General features: G+C 40.8%; 1 protein-coding gene and 2 long non-coding RNA genes across 4 annotated transcripts; 2 read left to right on the forward strand and 1 right to left on the reverse strand.

Moving 5' to 3' along the window:
• Positions 1 to 755: 755 nt before the first annotated feature.
• LOC109525368 (uncharacterized) lies at positions 756 to 7,245 on the forward strand. Its single transcript, XM_019885805.1, has 8 exons — positions 756 to 844; positions 1,379 to 1,407; positions 1,611 to 1,678; positions 4,881 to 5,186; positions 5,337 to 5,612; positions 6,336 to 6,446; positions 6,611 to 6,644; positions 7,064 to 7,245. The coding sequence occupies exons 1-8, from the start codon at positions 842 to 844 to the stop codon at positions 7,083 to 7,085; spliced, it is 849 nt and encodes a 282-aa protein (XP_019741364.1). The 5' UTR covers positions 756 to 841; the 3' UTR covers positions 7,086 to 7,245.
• Positions 7,246 to 9,995: 2,750 nt separating this feature from the next.
• LOC109525376 (uncharacterized) lies at positions 9,996 to 26,505 on the forward strand. Of its 2 annotated transcripts, none has more exons than XR_002170137.1 (4): positions 9,996 to 10,066; positions 17,205 to 17,287; positions 17,533 to 17,640; positions 25,968 to 26,505. It is a non-coding gene; the product is annotated as an uncharacterized LOC109525376 (long non-coding RNA). The 2 variants fall into 2 exon arrangements; XR_002170138.1 differs by lacking the exon at positions 25,968 to 26,505 and adding an exon at positions 18,457 to 18,962.
• Positions 10,059 to 22,749, reverse strand: LOC109525377 (uncharacterized). The gene is made up of 3 exons (XR_002170139.1): positions 21,742 to 22,749; positions 12,958 to 13,122; positions 10,059 to 12,449 (listed from the first exon to the last, which is right to left on the reverse strand). It is a non-coding gene; the product is annotated as an uncharacterized LOC109525377 (long non-coding RNA).
• Positions 26,506 to 26,873: the final 368 nt, after the last annotated feature.

A 26,873-nucleotide genomic window follows, 5' to 3' on the forward strand; every position in this document is an offset into this window, starting at 1 on the left:
GAAACACCGAAACCTGAAGTCACGTGACCATGCTGTCCTGGAATCCTACGCATTTTACGTAAAACTACGTAACTTGGTTGCAAATTGGCAAATTTTCATGTCTTTTTGTGAAGACTTTGCCAATGTCGCGACATGCATAACGACGGTACACAATGAAGGCGTTTCTGTGTAAGAACAAGAACAATTCCTCATAAGATGTTGAAAAGTAGTTACAGTCTTCACAAAAGACTTGGGAGATGTGATGGAAAATTTAGACAAATTATTTTAAAAATTGGGAGAAAAAGAGAAAAAATCCGTGAATATACAAATCCGCTGGTGTCAAACAGCAAATTTGCTGGCGTTGACTGTAGTTTTAAACTGAAAAATAGTTACAGTCTTCACAAAAGGCTAGGGAGATGTGATGGAAAATCTAAACAAATTATTTTAAAAATTGGGAGAAAACTCCGTGAATTAACAAATCCGCTGGTGTCGAACAGCAAATTTGCTGGCGTTGACTGTAGTTTTAAATTATAATATCAGAATCGACACAAGATGGCAGAAATGCCTTAGTTGTGCTCACACTGGATCTTATACTGCTCAATATGTGAGTAGTCCAATATTTCTTTGCGGTTTTGGAATGACATGCAGGACAAACATAAATGTCAAACATAGTACCTCAATCATATTAAAATTATGAGTGACTTTTGTTTTTTGTGAAAAAAAGAAGCCCCGCTTCTCATTTTTTTAGAGTGTAATTGAATGAGTCAAGTTTCACCCTAGCAAAGAGGAAGTTGTCACATCACTCTCCCAGTTCCACTCACATGCATTTGCATTCAGTTACAGTAGCGAGGAAGACACCAACATGGTAAGATATTATCTTCCTTCTTTGCTTTGCCTTATCTCATTTTGTTTCTTTAGTTTATTTGTATTATGTAATAATCCTTATATTTGTAAACCAGTCTCCTTTACCATTGCAATGAGGGAAAATAATGTAATTGGTCTGTGCGGAGTTTGCATGTTCTCCCCGCGCCTGCCTGGGTTTTCTCCGGGTACTCCGGTTTCCTCCCCTCATTCCAAAGACATGCATGACAGGTTAATGGACCACTCCAAATTGTCCCGAGGTGTGAGTGTGAGCGCGCATGGTTGTTCGTCTATATGTGCCCTGCGAGTGGCTGGCAGCCCGTTCAGGGTGCCCCTGCCTACTGCCCGAAGACCGCTGGGATAAGCTTCAGCACGCCCCGCGACCCTCGTTAGGATAAGCGGAAATGATTGGAAGAAAATATTTGGATGAATGGATAATAATGAAAACTTTCATATGTCTGCTGGAGTAACTGGGATTGTTCGGCCTCAAATGACTGTGGAAATCAGTTTTACAAGTTAAATATGCTCTTTTGAACAGATCTCGATTTGGGTTGCGCCACAATTTTTGTAAGTATTACTTCCATAACTGTCCTGTTTGTATGTGAGTCATCAATATTCAATATTTTGTTATGTTTGCAATTTGAAAAAGATGCATATCTTAGGATGCTGTGGAAGTGCCTCAGTAGATGATAATTTACACATGCTCTTGTTTCTTCTTGATAACTAGTGTGAAGACAAATATTAAGTGGGCTTTCATTCTTTCTTCTTAGAAAAACAAGTGTTCTATGGAGACTGTTGACTTTAATTTTCACTGTAAGTTGGCCCTTGGCCTCCCAAGGTGAGTGCTTGCTTCTGTTAACAACAAAAGAGAGTTTTACAGCAATTTTATGCACTGTAATGTTGGAGGTTGAAGAATCCTTCAATCTCCAATAAGCTTTGTTCCAGTTATTGAGTGTTTGAGGAAAGAGAACCCTCTAATTTAAAGCGCCATCCTGTCGTGACCACGCGATGAGAAAGAATCGTAACTGTTCACACATTGCTAAAGCAATCCATACATTTGATATCATTGCTTGAAATGAATCCTGAAATTATCAAAAGTAAAGATTAATTCAGTTGTTTTGTATTTAACACTCACATGTGATTATCAGTTTAGAGTCAAAATCATGTTGAAAAGCTTTTGAAGTTTTAGTTTTAGGTTAGTTTATTTCTTATTTTAGTGTCATGCACAAATAAAAGGGCCCAGCCCACATTGGCTAAGAACACACAAAAACAAACAGATATTCGACAAATATATCAAACAAAGAGAGTCCCCTGACGTAGCATCCAAGCATGTAACAGACACTCAGCCAAAAAAAAAAAAAGGCTTATACTTGAACAGATATTGCAGTCTTTCGTCCTCTGACATTGTAACAAATACACAGCCACATCCAACAATTTACAAAATAATTGTCTCCTCAAATCATAATACAGAGGACAATAAAACAAAATATGCATTCCATTTTCAACATGACATAAACAACATGTCTGCTCCTCCTCTGGGTTGGAATGGAAAGGTCGAGTTTCCAAACAGTATTGCGAAATACTTCAACAGTCAATTTAGTCAGCGCCTTACTGTCTTCCTTATTTGTAAATAAATTGTTATTTACGGAACCAAATGGAAAGGGAAATCTAATATGAATAATATAACATTTTTTATAAGTAATTTTCTCACAAATAATGTAGAGATTACTCCAAAATAATCAATGCATCATTTTTAGGCTATCCAGTCATTATCCCAAATTACTTGGACAGCGTACACTCAAGTCAGTCACAGGGTGCATATAGACAAACAAGAATTCAAACGTATGGACAATTTAGATTTAAAAAATGAAGCTAAAATGCATATTTTTGAAATGCAAGAGGAAGAAACTCATTCAAGTAATCTTACATGTGAATTCCGCCCACTGCAGCTGAGATTCAAACCACAAATCCCATACTGTGAGATAGACATGCAAGAACAAAATAATATTTATTATAATAAATATAATGTGATCATACCGCTATCCTCATGAGAAAAAAAGCAATTCAGATCATGGCTGAATGGATAATGTGATCATGTTTTTTTTTTTTGTAAACGTAAGGATGCAGTGGTCCGGGAAAGTATCGGTAATCCGAAATTTGAACTTTTGCATCAGTCAGGAGGAGAAGGCAGAGTTTCACATTCTAATCATGGCACAATATATCAGATTAGAGACAGAGAAAGACCAAATTAAGGGGAGCATTCATTATCTCTGAAGAGGAAGATAGAACTGAAACCACGTCAATAGGAAGCTGACTACTTACATGGAAAAGAACAACTTGTCTGAAGAGGAAGTTTGAAAGATCACACAAACCCATAACCTTCAAATCCACATATTTTCCAAAGTGAAAAACAAAAAGCCATGACTAATGGTTTATTTGGATTTGAAATAAAACGTAAAATATATTTGTACTTAAAAAGTAAATAAAAATGAACATTTTAAAATTAAATCTTTGTAGATTGCCAGTAGTTGTGTAGTTAGCGCCATTGGCCCCACTGTTCAGAGGTTGGGTACTCCAAAAGATGCACGTTACTTGTATTGAAGCATGTCGTGTAAACCGTCATTGGATGTGAATGTGAGTGTGAACGGTTATTCATATGTGCCCTGCGACTGGGTCACAACCCGTGTGCAATGCTCCTCGTTCCAAACTAGCTGGGGTCGGCTCCAGCTCACCAGTGAACCCTCATGAATATGGGCAGTGCAGGAAATGGGTGGATGCTTGTTTGTTCTGTAGATGACCCCATTCTATCCCACTCGGCCTTCTCAGACTGTTTTAATCACTTTTAAGTTGTTTTGGAACCTAGGAGGGAAACAAAATGTTAAAAACGAAAAAGACATGGGGCTTGTGTTTGGTACACAATAAATCTAGACTATTACCAAGGCTACGGATTCAATGTTGCTCCTTTGTTTCCCTAGTGGGACACAATGGATAAACCACATTAGCACTTTGCAGAGCACAGACCTCCACCCAATTTGGGAAAAACAAATAAGATGAGATATCCTTTATTTGTCCCACACTGGCGAAATTTACAGTCTACAGCAGGAAGATTGTGGGTAGAAAGAAGAAAGAAGAAAAACCACAGAGTGCCTGATTTCTGTCTGTACCTTGACGTAAGAAGATGGGCCCAAATTCGTTTTTTTTTTGTTTTTTTTTTGGTGGGGGGTGGCCCTTTGTGAATCATACAGCAAAGAGAGAGAAGTGAAACTTTTGAGTGCTATATTTGTCTGTCCATTTGCTTTGATTACGTTCTATGAAAGATTACTAGACCAATGACACGCCACCATTTGGAGTTGCTGAAATGTGAAGTCCAGTTTTCTATGCCGGTACACTTCTGAAATAACAAATTTGCCAAAACTTCCTTGACATATGATTAACGATTGACAACCTATCTTTATGAAGACACTGATTATGTTGATAGTTTCTCATAAGAATGATCATCAATAGTAGGAAATAGATAAATATCAATCTGCAACACTTAATTTATGTAAATCTGTACAAATGATCACTTCACTGGTTAGCTATATAGTTATTATTTGTAGAACAAGCCCGTGGGCTACTCGTGGTCCTTAAGGGGTGCCTGGCACCCACGGGCACCATGTTGATGACCCCTGACAGAGCGTCTCACTTGCATGGAGGCAAAATGGATTAAATTCCCATTCAATGATGTCTGAATGTGAGTTTAAAACGTTTTCTGTATCTACAGCACATGTCCTCTGAAAAGAAAAAAAACTTGACAGGGGACCAGTCCAGAATATAAAATGGGTTTTAAAAAAAGGGCTCAAATTCCTTTAATTTGGGATTTTGTATGAACACTGGGGTGGTGGTAATGGTTCCACTGCGATCCAAAGTGTAAAAAGTGACTTCCTTTTTCTGAATTGGCCTTATTTCCACAGTTTAATGGAGCTACTTTGTGAAAACTTGCTCAATAGTTACTAAACTGGTTTAGCTCGACGTAACGGTTAATTTTGCTTCTCTTGCAGAAAGTGTTGTTGCTCAGATTCAACTCGGAGGTGAAGTTGGAAAGAATGTGACCATTCGCTGTCCTGTGGACCAGCATAAGACGATCCAATTCTTCTACTTCCAAAGGGGCGGAGAATTTGTAAATGGCTTCCATATATTGAGAAACATAACAAAGGAGAAATGGGAAAACACCAGAGTGGAAAACAACAATGCAAACGTCCAAATGATCAAACTGAAGGCTTCGTATAGTGGAGACTATCAGTGTTACATCCAGTATAATGAAAGGCCAAATGTTTCTGTCACAGGCATACACCTCAGTGTCACAGGTACATACATGTTCATATCTTAATTTGTGTGTGTGTGTGTGTGTGTGTGTGTGTGTGTGTGTGTGTGTGTGTGTGTGTGTGTGTGTGTGTTTAACTCATTGACAAATTAAGTTTCTAACAAGGCTACCCTTTTTTTTTGTACTCTGGCAGCCAACTACAGCAAACCTGCAGTCACAACGTTTTGTTCTGCACATCGCTGCCTGTCAACATGTGCCTCACATGGAGGCTATCCGCACACCGAGTTGATGTGGAATGTCGAGAACAGCAGTGGCCTCACATGGAAGGTTCTGAACGTGAGCGAAGAGAGCGATCCAAAAACACTGTTGTACAACATTTCCAGTACCGTGTCCTTCAACTGCTCTGATGGAGAAGAAACATTCATTAGTTGTTCCGTGGGTGGTGTCACATCTGAGTCGTTGTCTGTCTGTGAGTAGTACATTCAACAGATTCAAAAATACAAAGTCATGAGAGTTTGTTGCCCCAAAGTCTGAGTTGATGTTTGAGAAGTGCGAAATGCGCACTTAGTAACAGACCCTCTTGATTTGCACCATTGTTTTATAACCTTTATTGCGCCAAAGCACTTATTTACATGAGAAACATCAAACAATGTCATCTAGAGGAATCAAAAAATACAACTGCCTCATGAAGCAAATTTGAAGCTTCATTTTTCCATTCTGACATCATATACATCTTATACCAATGTTCAACATTTTTCCGCTTGTTGTTTTGATTGACACCGTCAGAGAAACATTCATTTCACCATGTGGTAATTAGTGTGGTTGTAGTTTGCAGCGGTGTAGAACCGTACTGAATCATAGTGAAAGATGCATCTAATATTTAGATTCAAGTACAGTATACTGTATGTACAAATAGAGTATGGAGTAGCAAAAAATTGGCAAAACGTTTGGTTAAGGTGTTTCAAAAACATTTTTAAAAATGTCAATGACTTTGGGGCTGCACGAGATTGATAGTGTTGTGTTTTAAAACATTCTTTTTTCGACTTTTGTTACATTACTGAAATCAGCATTCCATGCTTGGTTCCTAAGTAGTTTGTCCGTGAATGTTTTTGCTTACAGTGTACTGTGAATTATGAAGCCCCAGATATGATGTTTGAAAAAAAAAAAGCATATTATTTGTTCTCACCCACAGGCATTCCAAAGTATCACATTCCTATTGTAAAAACAGCAATCTGTTCAGTGATGTTGTTCATCGCAACGATTCCATTGGTGCTGGCATGGAAATACATAAAACAGAAGAAAAGTAAGCAAAGTGTTAGTAATACATACATATATCACAATAGAGAATGGCTGTCAATAGAGAATGGCTGTTTCGACCTATTTCCTGACTTGACTATGAAGACAGGCCTACTTTGTACAGTACTTGGATATAATTTGAATTTGAATTGGGTCTTTTTCTTTATATAGGTGCAGCAGTAACTAATTTAGCTGTAGATCCAAGGTAAGTTTATATTTTGACTATTAACTGTCCATAAAAAAAAAGAGATCAGCATGTGGAACAGACACACATTTTATTGAAAAAGCTATTCGAGGAAAATATTCTACAACAACTGTAACAGACATCTATTGATAGTCATTCTACATTTTAAGAATGTTCCAAAATATTATATCTTTTTTTTTTTGTACAGTATCTTTGTTTATGCTGCATTGCACCAGAATACAATTGTAATTTGTTTTGTTTTTTTTAATTCATGGCAGTTATTATTTGACTGGTTAGAAAAACGATAGATTGTAAAGAGTTAACATATGAATTAAAAGTAAAATCTTAATTAATTATAATGTTTAGTACATTGCATATGCATATTCATAGTTACAGTCATCTCTGAGTCTTTCCTTTTTGTCCCTTATATTTCCCTCCAGAGAAATAAAGGCCCTCAATTAAGGCCAAAGAGAGAAGACCCTGCAGTTGTGAACTACTGAAGGATAATCCACTACCCTCAAAAACTCAAGAGAGTATAATTATGATTTTCAAAATATTTAGACAGGCGCTACCTTGCTTTCTTTCAGGATTGTGGATATTCACAATTCATATATATATATATATATGTTTGTGTGTGTGTGTGTGTGTGTGTGTGTGTGTGTGTGTGTGTGTGTGTGTGTGTGTGAAGTCCAAGTTATTGTTGATTTTTAAAAAAGTGTAAAAAAGATGTTTCCGTTTTAGTTGTCTGCCGCATTCTGTCTTGGTTCTGTGGGTTATCCAACCTGGTGCAATACCTTCAACCCGAACTTGTTTGTGGTAGGAGGTCGAGGACAGCGTCTTTTTTCTTGTCTTTTTATTTAAATGATGACAGGAAGGCCTGTTTTATAAGAAACTCTATTGAGTGGGATTTTATGATGGTACTGTATGTGACTTTTTTCACATGTATTTTATTTTGTACTTCTACATGGTTCTATTTCAGATATGAAAATACTGTCTCCAAATTACATGCAAGATGTAATGTATGAGTAAAGTGATATGTCGCCTCTTTCATGTATGTAATGAAACTGTTGTTTGATTTTAAGCAAATCAAAATATTGTCAAATTCATCTTATGATGCATTGATGTTCTACTCTACTGCAAATTACAAGTACAATAATAAACATTTGTTCAATGACTATACTCTTCCAATTCAGTCGATTTGGAGCTTTTTATCTCAGCGCAGCTTTGTTTTGCGACTGAAGTCATTGAAAAAGAGCTGCATCATCTTCTATGGCCAACAGATGTAGCAATGGCACCATGAATCGATCAAGTGAACGTTGTTGGAACACAACTACAGCATATGCTCAGCCAAGTATGAGCAACCCAGCAAACGCAATAGTTTTTGAGCAATGCAACGAGCAAGGTTTATTTTAAATATCAATTTGTAGTACCTGGCAGGGGCAGGCATGATGGAATGGGATGAAAATGGTCGTAAAAGGTTATGACTGGATGATGTAGTCAACATTTAATTCATGCTGTCATAATGTCAACTGTCAAATACTTACTCATATCTTAGTTTATCAAATCTTTTTTCCTGAATCTCCTCCCACTCTGAGGCATTTATCTTTCCCTAATTCTGTGACAGATTGTTAGTCCTCCTTTCCATTCTGTGTTTACGTTGGGGAGAGGAGCAGCACCAGGTTGGTTGCGCTTCAGGAATGTAACCCCGAGGTCCCAACCCACCCATCCTTTGTCTTCTCTCCACATCTGTTCTCCTCTTCCATCTCTTTCCCCTCTGACACGGACTAATTTTCCTTCTCTCCTCACTTCCACTACTGTTTCTACTTTTACATCATTTTTGGTGCTCGACTCTCCCCCCCTCGAATGATCTGGTCCTCAGCTCCATCAATCTCCTCGTGACACCACAAACATCTTCCTCTTCTTCTCCTCTACCCTCTCACCTTTCTTTGCTCCCTCTTATAATTCAGCATCGTACTTCCCGCCATCTCTGCACCACCCCAAATTTCTCTGTCTTCCTCCCCTCATGCCTCTGTTGTCTAACCCGAACAAACCAGTTGGACTTTCCTCTGCGGTGGCTGTTAGAGGAACACACAGCATGTCAGGCCGGGTTGAAACATAAACAGCAGTCTGTTGAAGAGGATATGAGGTGTTTAGGCTCAACATGAAATGGAGCTACTATTTTGGAGACGGGAACATCTAAATGTACCACTCACTCGACAAAAACTATTGAATACATTCAAGAGGCAAACTCGCTTCACTTGAGGGAGTAAATCTAATAACTAGTCCACTTCAGACACTCAAGACATTCACATTAACGGTCAGCACTGTTAGCTTATTGAAGAATGCTCTTGAGAAGACAGTACAGGTATTTTGTTTAAGCTTCTTATAATTATGAGGAATATAATCAGCAGGTTTCTATCCTCCAGTGACACAGCAGCCTCTGTACTTCATCTTCCGTAAATGCATTTCTCACCAAGCAGTTTGTGACCTCTGCCACGCTATTTTGAAGGGGCCCGTACCAGAGAATTTATATCCGGAATATATTTCTTTTGTGCGGGGAACCAGTGCACAAGGCAATGATTGAAAGCAATTTAAGTGGATTTAGTCAGCATGCTGAGGATTAGGCTGCTGGCATTCTGAGAATAATCCAAAACAACAGGATATTACAGTTGTGATTATAAGTTTTGTATGGCTGCAGAGTGAGAGAGTGTGTACGTAATGAGTGCAATGTCAAGCAAAGAGAAAAAGAAATTTAGTCATAGTCATCCTAAAAATATATAAATGCATCCACAATACATAGAGGAAACATTCGATGGGGAAAAAAGACCAATCATAAGTCTTGGCTTTGATTTTGAAACATACAGATAAAATGAACAGTTCAAAGTTTGAATGTTTTAAGGGTCAGCCTCATCGGTGGAAGTCCGGTGCTCCGAATCTTTCCAAGTCCAACTTTGACATTTCAAATATTTAAATCACCAGCTTTAAGCGATGAGTCCTGCAGAAGCACTTTCATCTGTACAGCATTATGATCTGAAAAGGTTGTAGCCAAATAGGAACAGGTAATAATGTTTGTGACGTCAGAAAAATAGCAGTTCTTGAATATGTATTATGCACATTGGAATAATAGGAAAAGTCCTCCATCCCGGGAATCCAGAGTCACCAAGTTCATTCATACCTTGACTCAGTAAGATAGCAGAGTTGACAAATTGGTATTCTTGGGGGCCAAGCCATTCAACAAGGCAGGCATGTCCAGCTCTGGCTGGGCCTGCAGGGCCACTGTCCTGCCTGTTTTCCATCTCTCCTCATTCAGATGATCAACTCATCAGCCAGCTCTGAAGCGGCAATAAAACATTCAGGATTATTTGAATCAGGTGTGTTGCTCCTGGGAGAGCTGGAAAACAGGCAGGACAGCACCCTACACCGAGGAGAATTTCATGGCTAAGGTATGACTAAGTTACTTTTTCAAGGTAACTGGCAACACTGGTTATGTGTATTAATGGTAGTACAGCAGGGCCTTTTGAACCTTCTCTTTGTGAGTGGCGCTGACTGAAATAGCCTTTGTTTAATTGCTCAGTGGGGGAATTTGGACACTTTTGGAGCGAGATTTGACAGATTTACGAAGAAAGAGGGTTTAAGAGGCTGCAGGAATTCGGTTTGGGCTGTGTACACATGAGTAACATTAATTCACTGGCGTCTCCTTAACAGCCGTTTTAGGTCAGGAATGTTACACGGCTGTTGCACCTAGCAGCTCCAAGTAAACCTTTCAGTGATGATAAGCAGCAATGGAGGAATTAACAGTCGTCTATAAAGAACTTTTCAGGCAATTTTGACCAATTACTTTGTAAAAGAGCTTCCGGTGTATATGTTTGTCCTGTTTGATGAGCCTAATGTCAATCAGCACACTTTTATGTAATGGTGATACACTAAATGAGTTTTTAGCCAAGGCATTATTTAACCTCGCTGGGACCCAATATCTTTAGTGTGTGAGTGTGTGAAATCTGACCAGACCTTGCCGGCATTTATTGAACTTCTTGAGATGTGACTTATTTCCCCTGCAGACAACACCCTGACATATATGTACATGCATGGATCCATCCAGCCGTTCATCAGTCCATCACCAGTGACACTAAGACAGGTGATGAGAGTGAAACAGACTGTCTTCAGGGAGGATCGTGTGAGGGAACCCCAAGGGAGGAAACGCTAGCAGGGGTTGCAATGACATGCCCACTTAGCTGCAGTTTGTTGATAGCGTCATGTTTCTGCAGAGGGCGAACATCAAAGGCCATCACAATTTGAAATGTATGTCGTGAGAGCCAATGACTGTAGCCTGTGCTGTCTCTCCTAAGCCGTTCCCCGAGGCACTGACCTTTTCTATGTTTCAACAAACAACAACCGAGTGAAAAGGTTTATGTCAAGCAATTCCTGTTAACATGGACTTGCGGAAATTACCTAAAATGCTGTCATGTTCATACCAGGCCAATGTTTGGCCATAGCACTTAGAAGCACGACACGGATACACGCTATTTGCCTTTCCTCCTGGGTCTACCAGAGCTCTGGACATCACGTGGCTGATCCCCGCGTGCATTTGTTTACGCAGTCATGTTGGCAGGATAGTAGGAGTGGCAGGCGAAGGATTTACCATGGAGAGCAGTGATAAAATGAGTTTTTCTCAGTCAATGTTCCATCCAAGTGAATTCACATCTCACTTTCATGAAAATGACATTCGATACATTGACAAGCCGGAAAGGTTGTATATTAGGCTGTGGCAGTGTTACAAAGCCACTTCAGACCTAGCTTTTATACTGCACGGTTTTAGGACATATTTCTAGAAGCATTCTGTGTTTACAGGAAACTTAAAAAAAAAAGAGAATAAGAAAAGTTTGGCTCAATTTCCATCTGGACTGGGCCTAACTTTGGGGATAAATTGTTGGGATTCCACCCAAACACTCAGGCTAGGGAAGCATGAATGATGAAGCTTACTCAGATAAAAGGCAAACCATCTTCTAAAACAACCAGAACAGTCCAGTTGTGAGAAATGAAATGCCTTGAGAATGGATGAATGAGAATATTCTCAGGTATCTCACACATGGTGGTAAAAATCAACCAATTTCCTGTGGTCTTTGGACATTTTCTTTTCAAATGACAGCTTACTGCAATTGATAGATATTCATCTTGTTAGAATTCTGAAAATAATTTAGGTAAGAAATTAGTGGATGACAAAAGAGACATTGTTCATACTCGTGGAAGGGGAAAAAAAAGCTGCATTCCACACCCACAATGATGTTATAAATTCATGAGACTCCTGGCTGTCTTTCTTCCTTCGCAGAGATACGCAAACAATAGCTCTGCCAATAACTGTGTTACTCCAAGCTGTCTATCCAAGTAATAATCCATCAGAAAACATCCAACAATTATGATGGGATTGCAGTTGGTGCTGTACACTTATTCCACAGATACTAAGAGAAATATATGTTCACATCACACCAGTAAGCGGCTTATTTCGCTTAGGATTTGAACTAAACATGCTCTTTGTCTGTGTTAAACTTTATTTGATGGGTCCTGCCGGAGCTGTTTCACAGGGGGGAGGAAAAAAAATGATGCTTACTTGAATTAATGCCCAGAAAAAAGGAGTGCTATTGTTTCAAAGCTTTCCTTGGAGACCTTGTTTGGTTGCATTTCAAATGGCTTAGAAGCCCAAAGGCACCATCACTTCATTCTGGAGGTATTGCAGCATCCTGCCTTTCTCAGAGAGGAGCAAAGGCACGTGGGGGAGGGATGTAACACATGCTTGCTTGGGTGTCCCCGAGGTCTTCGTGGGAGAAATCACTGCAAGCAAAATAGACATTGTTGAAGTATTAGACAAAATGGTAGAGAGAGGCATCTTTTAAAGTGCGCAGGCTGTCGAAGACCGTGGGGGAAAGAAACATCCATGCGCATCTATTCAAGAGACTGGGTGTAGACCAAAATCATCTAGTGAGCAAACTGGCCGGGGGGACTCACAAGGCCTGAGGAGGAACTCATGAATGGATCGCCCAAAAAAAAAAAAAAAAGCTGTACTTCAATATATGTTTTGTCCATTTAAGGTCTACAAACAAGCAGAAGATCGGTCATTTCCTGACTTTTTAAACATTTTTTTTCCTTTGTCTAGTCACGTAATGCTTACTCTAAGGACGGTGTGCACACTATTTTCGACGATATTTAATTTTTTTTTCTTCACTTCCATATTTTACATCAATCTGTTTCCCGTTACCCCATTCCCATAGGTTCTCTTTTGTTTTCATTCTTTTCATTGTTGAGGGGAGCCTACAGGGAAATTACAGTATGATCCACATACCTTTCCATTAAATCCAACACCGCCTGATTGTGCGGCCCAACTCTCTATAGGATTGGATAGTCTCGCGTGGGCCATCTTCTCTATCTTACAGCTGGAGGACATTGCATTCACATCGCTTTCAGCCAGTACCTCATCTCTGTTCTTCTCTGACAAACACACCCAGACCTGCACACACGCACGTACATTATTGATCCTCGATCGTCAGCAAGGGAAAAAGAGGCAGGGATATTGGGATCTATCAAATATACATCAAACACACTTGTACCAAGACTGGCTGAGGAGGCAGAGGAATAGAGGAGGGAAGAAACACAGGCAATCCTTCTGTTTATTAAGACCAACAAACAGCCTCTAGGAAAGTAGCTGCAGCTCATATTCGATAGCATTGAAACTCCATTCAAAGATATCGGAGGCCTGACATTGGTTTGGCAAGTGAATGTTCTCGCAGTGTAGAAACAACACAGCAGCCACAGTACAGTAGTTACAATGTGACCCAACTGTCATTGACATGAAGAGGTGATGGCACACGGGTTCTAAATAGCACATTTAAATACAGACTTTCATTTCCTCCTGATGAGCAATGATGAGTTGTGCGGCTCAAGTGTGTTTCACACTCGAAGCAGCCCGAAGCCTTGCGAAGCCACAAATGACCAGTTCACATGTGGGCCAGGAAAAATCTGCTCAAAATAGTCACCGGGCCAAGATACATTGTAACTTGTTCAAAGATATTACAAGGGCTGCCAAAGAATATTCACAAGCATAAAGTGTCCAAGCAGAATTTTGCAAGAAACCAAAACCTTCCAGTTTTTTGGATTTTTTTTTTTTTTGTATGACAGAACTCATTTTTAGACTGCGGTGGTGTAGCATTACAATGCAACATATTGAGAGCTGTTTCTAATGTTTTGCTTACATCAATTAGCTACACAAGTCGAAAAATTATGTGTGAATTTGGACATCAGCCTTCTGAGATTTTCTTCATCTGTCCTGGCGCTTCTGTTCCATGACTTGTTGAAATGGTCCAGGTGGTCTCTCCAACGAGTCTTCCTCCGTTTCTTTTTCCATCTTTCGGAATCCAGAATGTGTTACTGTCTGTTCATTTTTAAGTTTTGAACGCCAAGTGGCGTTCCGAACTCTAAAATGTTCTCGGCGATGTATCCAACTTTGGACTGTTCCCGTATATAGTGAGCTCTTCTATGATCTCGGCAAGTTATGCTCAGCATCATTTCTTCATGCACTTGCTGCATCACACTTTTTACTTTCGGACAGTTTTGTTTGCAAATAACAGTATTTCAATATTACAAACAATATTTTGGAGGCAATAGAGCTGAAATGCAAAACAGTCAATAGCGTGATCTCAGCTTTGGAATAACAATTGCTCTCTCACAGTGTTTTGTCACCACTCTGTAATAGGGAATAAATTGCTTTGGAAGCATAGCAGACCTCTCTGTGTGTTCACCCCCATCTGTCCAAAATGGCCTCCCCCTGGCCTTCTACAATTACTCCCTCCTTCCCCGACCCCCCTGCCTGGGCAACTCCTTTGCCCTCTTGTCTCCGGCCTTTAGCGTGACAATCCATTATTTTGACGGCTCCCACTGAAGGAAAGAGTGAAAGAGGTAGAAAGACAGGAGCTACTTTGACTTTCAGACAACGCCCCCTTTTTAAATCCCTCCCAATTTATTATTCTCTCCTTTCTTCCTCTGAAACTTCCAATTTCCCTGATTGTATCTTATCTACACTTCTTTACTGATGCATTTGATATGTTCTCTCATTTTACAGTTCCCCTATAAATGAATTAATCCTTTTCACTTCCACCCTCTCTTACCCTCCTCCATACCTTTAGTTTCCTTCACCCCTGCTCTCCCTCTAGACTCCCTTTACTTACTTCACACCCCACAACACACACACACACACACACACACACACACACACACACACACACACACACACACACACACACCCTTGCACTTGTGCTCCAACTCTTTTTTTGGCTGCATTTTGCTTTGTAGCTGGCAGCATTTAGGAAACCCGAGCAGGCCGAAAGAAAGAGAGATACTACAGTTTAGAATGTCTCCAGTCAACCCCCTCCAAGGAGCCCCTACTTATTCCAAATGTCTAACCACGTCCACCACACAGCAGCCAAACTGACACCTACCTTAAGACCAACCCTTGACCCTCTGTGATAACATCTACAGCACCTACAATATGTGGCACCAAACCTTGTTCTTATGTGCATTACCTATTTAAACAGTGCGGAATGTTGTTTCCACAGTCGGCATGTATTCTTCCTCCATGCAATGGCCAACCAAGTATAATTTTTTGTTTTTTGTGAAAGCTTGTGTGCATTTTAGACACACTGTGGCCAACAGACACGCTGTGGCCAACAGCCACAGCGTGTCTGTCTTGTTTGGCCACAACAGTTGATGTGTGGCAGGCTTTAGAGGCTCCATAAATTGCCGTTCGATTCAGTTTGACCATTCACCCAGTCTTCATGCAGACATTGGTTAGCGTACATGCCAATGAGTACAGCTAGAGTTTACCTGTTTAAAGTGAACTAACGGCATGCAAAGTAAATGTGTTGGTGGCTGAAAAGTTCAAAGGGCCAATGGAAAAAGTAGGCCTATTTATTAAAAGGGTATTTCTTGTTTTGGCATTGACGCCTGGTTGAAGGCCATAAATGTTTATTTTCTAATCAAAATAAATGTCTAAGCACTATTAAGAAGAACCTCTGTGGGCAAGAACCCAAACTTGACCTCATATGTGCAGATTACATTTTCGGACTTCCATTATGTTGATCCAGGCCATTCCCAGGACAAACTTGATTCCCTATTGACACAAAATATGTCAGGGCCTTGTATGCCAAGCACATCGACAAAGTAAAACTGTAGTACAGTTTCAGGCAGATGGTTGAATGTTGTGATATAATCAATGCTGAGGCGAACAGGCGCTTGAAGGGGAAGCGTTCACCCCCACCACCCTTCTCACTGTGTCTTTCTCCCTGGTGGTGTGTCATGTTACATGTGGATAATAGGTGTCACCGTGAGACCTCGTTGGTCTGTGCTCTGGGGGACGCCAGTGTCACATACACACTAATGCAAAGTCTTGCAGACACACTTTCAACCGTGTGAGCACAGGCAGGGAGCTAACTCTGCGGAGCATGGGAACCACAGATGAGTCTCCACTGCACACCTCAATTTCTTCCTATGTGTCTTTCTGTGCTCCAACTAAAGCCGATTCGATTGAGTACAGAGTCATCTGCCAGGTTTAAAACACTGTTCCTTGCTTGCTCCAACAAGCAGACTTCCATTGAGCGTGTTTCTTGTTCTTTCTAAATTAATCATTTTCCTCTACATTGAGTCCAGATGTCAAATTTAATGTCGGCCTTATTGGCTTACCGCAAATCAACAAGCAGCAATAAATCGACATGACCCACTGCTCTGAATGATACTATGATCTCACACACACACACACACACACACACACACACACACATACTGTCATCGTGTCACAGTTCTTTACTTCTTTTCTAAATTTGGAACCAAGCATTAAATGGTAATATTGAAACTACCTTGACAAATCCAGAAACACACCACTTAATTAATTCACAGCTAAAAAAAAAAAAGGTCAAAATTTGCACAAAAATCATGAATTTAAACTGTCAAGTGGGACATCACTTGAGACTTCAACTCGGTGTGCATCGAAATGTGTTACCCTTCAGCAGGCGCACCTGTTCGGTGTTTCCCAATCAAGCCTTGACCGCCAAGTTTCCAAGTCACTGTCAGATTATTGACCTTGCTCTCTTTAGTGCCTCAAGTGTTGTTTTCTAGACATCTCGATACTATCCATAGTCACTGTCATTATTCATAGATCCTAGTTTGTAAGTATTTTTATTGTTTTTGGTATTGCTCTTTATCCTTGGCTTTGCGTTATTGGCTTCTTGACATTTTGTTTGTTTATTCTTGGTGTTCCCTCCCACCTTGCCTTTTGCAAGCTTCTGTTTATACATTGTTTTTCCTTGCTCTTTGTGACCAGCAATTTCTGTTTGTGCTTTTCTGTAAATATTTTTGTTATCACACTTCAAGTCTGCATTCAGCCTGGAATCCAAAAACAGGATTCAGTTCGGTCCAGAACCTGACACACTATGTCTCTTTCATGATGAAAGTTAAATGTACAACTGCCGTGACCTAATCCATGTATTGACTTTCGTGTATAATATTACTTCGCTTCTTTCTCCTCGGCTCTCCAAATGACAGGAAGAACCAATCGTAGCCTCGAGGCAGAAGAGAAGTCGGCAAGAGGATGACAGGATGAACCCGGGGGAGCTATAAGTTGGCAGGTACAGATCCACAAGGGGATAAATATAGTTTGGGTTAACTTGATTTTTTGTGTGTGTGTGTGTGTGTGTGTGTGTGTGTGTGTGTGTGTGTGTGTGTGTGTGTGTGTGTGTGTGTGTAAGAGAGTGAGAGAGAACTTTTTATTGCTGTTGATCATTTGCACCGAAAGTGATTGGCACATATTGTCCTGCATGTGGTTGAAATATAAGACATGACATGTGCTTTGTCATTCACACTTACTGCACAGTCCTGTCAGATGAGCCTCTCCCCTCACCCAATCACAGGAGATTACAACACAAAAGTACATTATCCTACACCTCCTCCTCACATCACCTGAGGCCATGGTGCCATGCAGGTGACAGGGATTTTTTTAAATGTAATGTTTTCCTTCACAGGAGGTAGTTTTCATCTAAACACAAAGTTGTTTCTAACAAAAACACTTTAGTTTATTGACAGTCTGCTTCAACTGCTATTGTCTGTCCAAAGAGATGCCCTCAAGGTACTTGGATTAGATTTTACCCTTGGCCGCAATGTGTATCTGGATTCTTGTTAAGGCAAATCATTTTAAACTTTAAATTCAACCTTTTGAGCGTTTTAGGAATTAAAACAGCCGCAGGAAGCCACCAGTTCAATACTGTCGATTGGCAACTAAGTGTATGTGCAATGTAGGTGAGTTATGTGGGTGTTTGGGCAGACAGTATAATGTAGAAACACTGATAGTGCAACCCGTTTACCATTTTAATCACATGGAATTTTTCATCTGTTGAACTATGACCGCACTGATTGGCGGACCGATGTAATTTAACAATGGAAGCGCTTTTAAAATAACCTGCCGTACTGACAGAGTGACGATTGTAGTTCGGTTTGAAGAAATTATGGACTGACGAAGATGGACTGACTGGTGTCCACGCCGCTGATGGTTGACACTTGACGAACTGGCTAATTTCGCAAAAGGCCCACCTCTGAGGTTCAGTATACAGTCACCATACTCTCAACCTTTCTAATTTCTCAAACTTTTACTTAATTTGAAAGGAAGCAGTTTATCATTATAATACGGGGGACAGTCATGTGTCCAAACACCTGGAGAAATCACATCTACTGTCGGTGCATTGTTGAATACTCTGCAGACTGCCTTTGAGATGGAAACCATATAATTTACTGCTCTGTGCAGGCTGCTTGAGCACATCGGAGGTGCACAGTCCCTCACCATCTGTGATTTCATTTTTTTTTTTTACTGGTTTCCAAAGAAGCCACAAAGCCATTTGACCTCTTTACCTTGGTCTTACAACACGCAACCTCGTCACCAGAGAGACATCAGGCACGACAATCATGACTTCAGCTTTTCAGCTTGAACACACAAACAAATCATCCTTTCATGCAAGTCCTGGAAATAAATAGTACGTTTGTAAATAAATACTACGTTATATGTTCCTTTGTGTGAGGGGCTTTGTTTCCGCCTCCTCGCTTCCTGTTCCGTTTTTAGCCAACTAGTGAGGAGACTTACATTGGGATGTTGCCCCATGACTGGAGATCTCTTTATTTCCTATTATTTCCACCATGTCAAGAACATCTATCATTATCCTCTGGCCCAGATGGGACCAGTGGAGGTCACCTGCTGACCCCTGAACCTTCTGTTGACCGTGTGTTACCATGGCGAGGACAAGGGATTAGTCGCTAGAGAAAGAGTAGCTATTCTTGTTCTCTATGTTGTTTCTCTTGGGTCTTCAAATAACTTTTTTGAGTTTGGAGACAAAAGTCATTAGGGAAAGGAATGTATGTGAATTTGCATTTGTGTGTGCTTGGTGGGGGTTGAGTTTAGAAAGGATAACCTCTGACCCTGGGTTGCATAAATACAGTTTTTTCTCTCTCTCTCTCTCTCTCTCTCTCTCTCTCTCTCTCTCTCTCTCTCTCTCTCTCTCTCTCTCTCTCTCACGCACACACGCATGCACGCACAGCTATGTAATTTTATCTTTTTATTAGAACATATACTCCCACATTCACTCACTGAATTCTTTCCATGGCTCACACACTCCTGAAACGTTTCAGACAAGCTACACTTTATTTTCTTAAAACTTACACTAACCTTACTTGACCAAACAGTAAATGTTTATTCTTGTATCACAAAGCCTTGCCTCGTGAACCCTAAAGGAGGGGAAAGTCCCCAAAATAACATGTGACCTATCTGTCTGACCGATTTATGCCCCCTTAAGACCATAATTTTAATCAAGAAAGACAGCATACACTTGGGAGATGTCATCATTTGTTTCAGGGACAACGGAGAAAGTCTCCATACTTATCAATTAATCTCATCTCGTCAGGTCTGAAACTCTTTTCGTTGAGTTAAGATGATTCAAATAAAGCCTCCAACGTTTAAAAGTAAGCAAGATTTTCCCCAAAATTGTATGTAGTACGTAAACAAAGGCTTTCCTGTGCGCATGTGTACGCTGGTGGTGTCACTTACCTCAAGCTAGCAGAACAATCCGTCACCGAGGTCAAAGTTCAGTTCCAAGGTGTCTAAAATATGGGCCATAAATCACCCTCACCCCAGTTCCATTCACAAACACTCCCCATGGGTCCATGCAAGCACTTAACAAGACAGGACTGTGAGCGCAGGCCCCACTGCATATTGTTGACTCTGATTCTTTGCAAAACACGGAAAACGTGCAAATTAAAATTCAACAGTTTGTCAACAAATGTCTCAGAAGTAACTTCCAGTAAATCTGATCGCACTGTGTTAAAAATTAAATACTTGTACCAATGACGGCAATCTGAATGGAGCAGAGTACCGGTAATGTATCACCAAAGGTGTCTGACCAGGCTCAGTTCAAATAGCAATAATATCAATCATATCCAAGTACATGCACCAACTAAAATATGGTCATGGGTTTAAAAGGAAATAGAAAGAGTCTTGGAAACATTTGTCCAGGAAAAGCGAGTCTTGACCAAAGCACATGAGACTGCATGTTGTGTAGATATGGAGAAACAGTTCTTTTACCTTCTGGGAAATCTGGGAAATGGCAAAACAAGAGGAAAGAGGAAGAAGAAAAAGAAAAACACAAAGCAGGGGGTCGGAAGGTTATAGTTGGCCACTGGCATGAGTCAAAGGTTAAAGCCAGCCTGCATCCTGTCAACAAATAGCGGCAGCCATGTTATCTGTCCATCAACACGTTGTTCACACTGTGAAGGTCATTTGTGTTGCTCAGAATTCTCTCACATTAAATATTTCATGCTTTTGGCAGCAATTTCAATATAAAACAACAGCCTTTGTTGTTGCTGTTTTGAGGGCTATTACCCCTCTCTCCAACAAGATGAAGAGCTGGAAAGAAGGACTGCAATACATCATAAAAATATTCATTTCGTGCATTCGATGACATTTGAGACATTTGAGTTCAATGGATTGTTCAAGCTCATTTCAACGGTAGTTTGGAATGAAAGGGCCTATTTAAATTGAGCATGTGCTCATTGCGCACACTGTCTCCGTTTTAAAGTCGATTAAAATGGTCTTTAGTTGAGTAAAATTTAGTAAACACATGCTTTATTCTGTTATTGGGTATGCTCTGACATTTTCAAATTGGAATGAATAAGAAATTTGGAAAATAAAATGACAGCTAGCAAAATCAGCACAGAAAGGCAACGGAAAAAGACTAATTTCTTTTGTCACAAGCTTGAAATGGCACCATAATAAACTAAATCAAGTAGCTACAGGTTTGTTCTCTTTTCGTAAAATTTGACAGTTTCTTAGTAGAAATTGATGTTCATGTTGATATCACCCTTCTCTTCCAATTGCACTAATCACAACACAAAACACAACAAACGTCAATCAAAATCAACAACATTCCAAGAAGTCAACACTGTCTAAAGTGTTTTCAGTAATAGCAACAGTCAGACTGGGCATGCTACTGGGACTGCTTCCAGCATATCAAGGTTTAGAAATGTTGACTTTTCCCTTCATACTGTCAAAGCCCATTTTTGATTGCTTACAAAAGAAATGAAAACTTACACTTCTTGATTATCTCTGTCTGTCAGGTTCGTGGGGCGTCACACTACGAAAGCTAATCAGCGATTGTCGGCTGTCATGCGGTTCGACCAGCCCTGAAATCGATCATCACGGGAAAAATCACCACATATTTCACAAAATTTCCGATGGCCAGCAGGGGCCTGCTTGCTAATAATTCTAATGAGTCTTTGTACCACAAAAACAATTAAGGACAATAATACACTCAATCAATAAAATATCGATGATCAAATATAGTAAATGTCACTCTCTCTAAATTGAATAAAAGAACAAAAAGCTAATTACAATTCACATTTGAATTTAAGATAGCTCGCCCTATAGCGCAATCCAACTCTATGATAATATATGTACTGGATTGATCAAATTATGAGACAGATTTTGTGTGAGTTTTCTGCTTTTTGGGGACCAGCCCTTAGCAGCTCATAAAGCATCTTAACCCACCTGGTGTTCTCCCGGTGCTCCAGATTATCCACTCCAGGACTTGACATCGGCCAACCCCAACTCAAGCCAGAGTTCATATGAGAAACAGTTAAAACACAAGCAAGAGAAGACAGAGAATGAGCTCTAGCGGTCTGCTTTTATTGGATAGTATCTGGAAGCCACAAATGTTCTCCCGACTCTACTTGGGAAAAAAATCTCCCTCACAGTTATTTGACAGTAGAGTATAGCAACAGCACATGATTAGGAAGAGACGAGTGGAGTAGATGACAGATTGGGAAACAAAACAGGAGCCGCCATTTCCACTTTTCACCTCAACATGAGTCAGAGTGTACAGAGCCAAACAAGTTGGGATTCCCCTCACAGTGAGTGATCTGCGGGTCTTTTAGCTCATTAATATCAGAAGGCAAAATAGGCAGTCTTACACAGTCAGAACAAGAAGGTAGCAATGCTGTGTTTTTTTAAGAAGATATACAGAACGGCATGTTCCACAGCGTACATGCATTACACTTCTGATATGTAATACTCAACCAGGGCTTGATTTCTAAGGCCAGTTAGGTTTTTGCGGCACAGTAAAACAGTAGTTAGCAATGCTGTCTTACAGCAAGATTTGAGGTTTGACTCATGGCTGAAGTTTGTTTTTCCACCCTGGGATACTCCAGCTACTCTGAAAGTGGCCTCCCCCAAAAAAAGAATTGAATTGAAACAAGCCAGCAAGAGTTTTGGTTGAGCTAATCTCATCAAGTCCACATTTTCTTGAAAAGTGCACGTTGAAAGTGAATTTTTAATTATGGGCTGACATCGTCCGCCGTCATAAATCGAGCTTTGATGCACATCGAACTCAACCAACCAGAAGCCAAACATAGCTGAACCAATGAGAGGACGAAGAAACTCGCTCATCACCAGGCCTTCGAGAAGGTGTTCAGCGGTAAATCTAAAATCTGATTGACTACCGGAAAAAGAAGAACCAACTATTTCAACGCTCTGTGTGTGTGTGTGTGTGTGTGTGTGTGTGTGTGTGTGTGTGTGTGTGTGTGTGTGTGTGTGTGTGTGTGTGTGGTCCTGCACTTGAGATTGTGAAGGCGTTGGATGAAATAATATTTGCATGGACACACATGGCAGCTGAAATCTGATGGGATGGGAAAAAAAACAAAAAAAACCCACAAATAACTGGAAACCGTGCAACCAAGACAAAAAGACAAAAGGCTTTTGGAAAAAAAATATTACCATTTCATGTAAATTGTGAATGTAGGTCCATAAACGTGATAGTGTTTGGACCTGCAGAGAAGGCTTTGAAGGCCATGACATCACTGAAGTAAGTTCATTTGTGAGTAAAATGAGATGACATTTTTGTTTGTATGTATTGCCTTGGTCCAATAAAGGTTGGGAAAAACTTCTTTACACGGTCTGATCGCTGACGTACAGGTGCAGCACAGTGTTACAATGTCCATTCCCCACGCCCTGGTGCCAAGAGACAGGTGTGAAGTGCACTGGCCATGCCGTGACCTCCTTACGGTCGGTGTAGTGTTTGTCATCCAGAGATCCACCTACCAATGGTTCCTACCCCACCTGGGACAGAGCTCGCTACACTTTGGGAAGCAGACTGGAAATGAATGTGCTAAAAGAATCAAGAATGAGAAAGGACAGAAGGGGGCAGGGGGACACGACAAACACAAGAGAGTCACACATCTCCCGGGGTGAATGTACTGAGCGGGAGAGTGAATAACACGGCTAAGAGTTAGAGCAAGTGAGACAGACATTTGATATGCCACAGGCCACCAGTTTGCTTTGTTCTTCCCCCCCGGCAGCTGACAGACAGGACAATAGCACCGGGGCACTGCTCCTTCTCTCTCTGCCGCCGCTCCCCTCCTTTTCTCTGCATTCTCCTCATCTCTTGCTCTCCACCTCCATTCATCTCCTCCTCGCAACCTCGCATACACTGGGACTTTTACGTGGAGCCAACAAAAGCTCATTATCATATGTTTTGGCAAAGCCATGCTTGAATGACTCTTATCCAAAAGTTCCCACTCCAATCACAGAGCCTGCGGAAAAGGCAGAACCAAATTGTGAACCGTCGAAGAAAAACAGTATCTGGACTGCAGAGTGAAAATAGACTCTGACAAATCAAAACAAGAGAAATATGTGTACTTTATCACACCATTGTACCTGTCGGCTGCACACACTCTTGCAGCTGCCGTAAGGCTGTATTATTCAGTCCACATTGGGTTACTTTCACTGCGGGTGCAGTGCCTGAGGAATAACGGAAGAGGACTGCATTGTTGCAACATTGAATATGCTGTGCAATATCTGCGATTGCAGAATTCTCTCATGAATGTAGACAGTTTTGAAATAAGGTTGCCTTCGCCAGTCTGCAGTTGAATTGTAAAAGATTCACAATCCAGATGCAGTGTTGTTTGTAGTTTATGCTCAGCTTGTGTTCCGTTTATGTTGAGTTCATTGTGCAGATTGCGTTCACCGAACCCTTCATTTGCTATGTGCCAACAGGGCAGAGCAAGACACTGCCCCAAAGAGTTTAGTCAACACAACGTTCACTTCCACTCAACAGTGGAATAGCAATTGAAACAACACAAAGCAAATGTGTGAAATAAAGTTTAGATTTTTGGAACGCACTGCCCAATAGAACGACACAAAACAAGGGAGGCTTCCATTGTCATCCCCTTCTTAAAAGGATACTAAACTTATTTTGCCATTTTCAGCAGTAAAAAGACAAGATATTAACGTTTTACTCTGAAAATGACTCAATCATTTGCTCTTAAATTCTAATTTGGTTTGCAGCAACATGCCGCAACTATTTACATACTTGTCACCACCCAAGACCAACTGTACTCTCATGTGAAAAAAAAGTGCATATTCTTGCACAGACGAGTGTTGCAGTAAAAATTCTGAAGTCAGATATGCTGTAATGGGATACCTCAAACTATTAAACAGGGAATAGTGTACAGGCACTGGAAGGCGAGGTGTAGATGGGCCCCCTTCCTCCAAAACACTCTTGAGGGCTATCCATTGTCCAGCCAACATCCTCTTTGTAAATGAAAGCATGAGAGCATGTGTGTGTGTGTGCGTGCGTGCGTGAAACAGGATGTCTCTATCATTACTGAAAAGCAACTTTAGCTCCCTCCACAAGCCGCACACCCATTCCTGTGCATTGTCTCCGAGGGAGTGAAAATTAGCATGAGAGAGCATAAGTAGGAACGCAGGAAAATGATGTGACACGTGGTAAATGGCGCTGCCATAAAAGACACGACGACGGAGAGCACGTCGCTGTTTTGCTGCAGAAAGAGAGATCATTTATCGGAAAGTGAGTCAAAAGAGGAGAGGCGGTCATGCGAAGAGAATGAATCAGGGGGAGGACAGAAAATACATGATGATGGTTGAAACAGAGCCAGTAAAAAGAGAACATTTGACCCCGGTGACCCTTCATAACAGCGTAGGAAGACGAGACAAACACGGACAAAGGCTAACTAAAAGATAAGGAGAAGACTACTGCGCGAAAAGTTTGAAGGACTTTACCTTCTTTTCCGTCGATGTAATGTTACTTGGGTAGAATCCAACTACCTGTCAGTATTCCATCTGCTGCCTAAATTTGGGGAGTTTACTGTGTAGGCCGTGTGCTGGGAGGCTGGGCTTCATGCCAGCATTCATACTGTCAGTACTTGGTGGCCAACTAGCTTAAAACCATGGCCCACACTCAGTCCTACTTCGTCAAATCGAGTTAAGGGCAAGTGAAAAAACACAGTCAGGCAGCATGTCGGCCTACATGATTAAACACGTTTCAATTTTGCTTTGTCGTAAGCGGTGACGTGACATCGCTTTGCTTCCATTTTGCTTGTGTGTGGGGATGCTTAATAGTGAGCCAACTTCCTGGAAGCCTCGCTGTGTGCCTGACTGATTGTATGTTTACTCAAATGTAATTGTCCCGGGCTGGAAATAAATAATAGGATTGAATGTTTGATTGGGTTTACTGAACCAATCTTGTATTTTAAACTTATTCTGTCGACCAAGAACAAGCCTGCTTTGCAATTGAGGGAGAGTTTGGCTGCAACATAGCATTTGAACATGTTCCCGTGATTGTGTGCATGTGGGCACCTGTGTGCGTGCTTAATCCATATATAATGAAGGCCATGCACAATATTTCTTGGACTTGAGCTTTGATGACAGAGGTGCATTTCCACTAACAGGCCGATCTATTGTTCTTTCTCTCGCAGCAGTTGCTCCAAGAGTTGTTCTCTCAGTCCCGCACATCTTCTCCGTCTGTCTTAAGACTTTTATGAACGTCTTACTTTGCCTCTCCTCAAACATCTAATTGTTGCCTCCTCCTTCTATCCTGTGCTGACAGCCTCAATGAGGTAGGTCCAACGGCAGACATCTGAAAAATGCACTCGGACAATTATTAGAACAGCATGTCGTCGCAGACACATTCGGTAGAAAAGGAAATAACATCGCAACATGTGTTTAGAGTTTCAACACTTGGCACTCAAGCAGACAGGATGAGATGCGGACGCTTGGATCGTGTGCGTTTGTGTGAGAGGGAAAGAGAGAGACAACCATGTATATGAAAAACCAAACTAATTGGATCACACGTACACTTGGATAAAAATGTTGATGGACTGTTTTTTTTTTCCATCAAAATATTGGGAACCTGTAACAAGTGCGTCAAGATGTTGGCTCATGCCTCACTTGCTAATTCCATCCAAAACATCTGTAACCTACATCAAGTTAAACGATCCACGCCACACAGAGCCAATACATATTGTTTTTTTGCTACTGTTTGAAAAGGTTTGTCAAACAAAATGAACAATAGGCATTTTGAAAGGAGTTGTCAATGAATCCAAGTGAGAGGATATCATCCATCAAAATATTGGGAAGCTGTAACAAGTGCGACAAGATGTTGGCTCATGCCTCACTTGCTAATTCAAAAACATCCAAAACATCTGTAGCCTACATCAAGTTAAACTATCCACGCCATACAGAGCCAATACATATTGTTTTTGCTACTGTTTGAAAAGGTTTGTCAAACAAAATGAACAATAGGCATTTTGAAAGGAGTTGTCAATGAATCCAAGTGAGAGGATATCATATACAGCCTCTCAGGAAGAGCCATTGTCTGTCGGGGA

The sequence above is a fragment of the Hippocampus comes genome, unplaced genomic scaffold, assembly GCF_001891065.2.
Source record: "Hippocampus comes isolate QL1 unplaced genomic scaffold, H_comes_QL1_v1.1 scaffold29, whole genome shotgun sequence".
Classification (NCBI taxonomy): domain Eukaryota; kingdom Metazoa; phylum Chordata; class Actinopteri; order Syngnathiformes; family Syngnathidae; genus Hippocampus; species Hippocampus comes.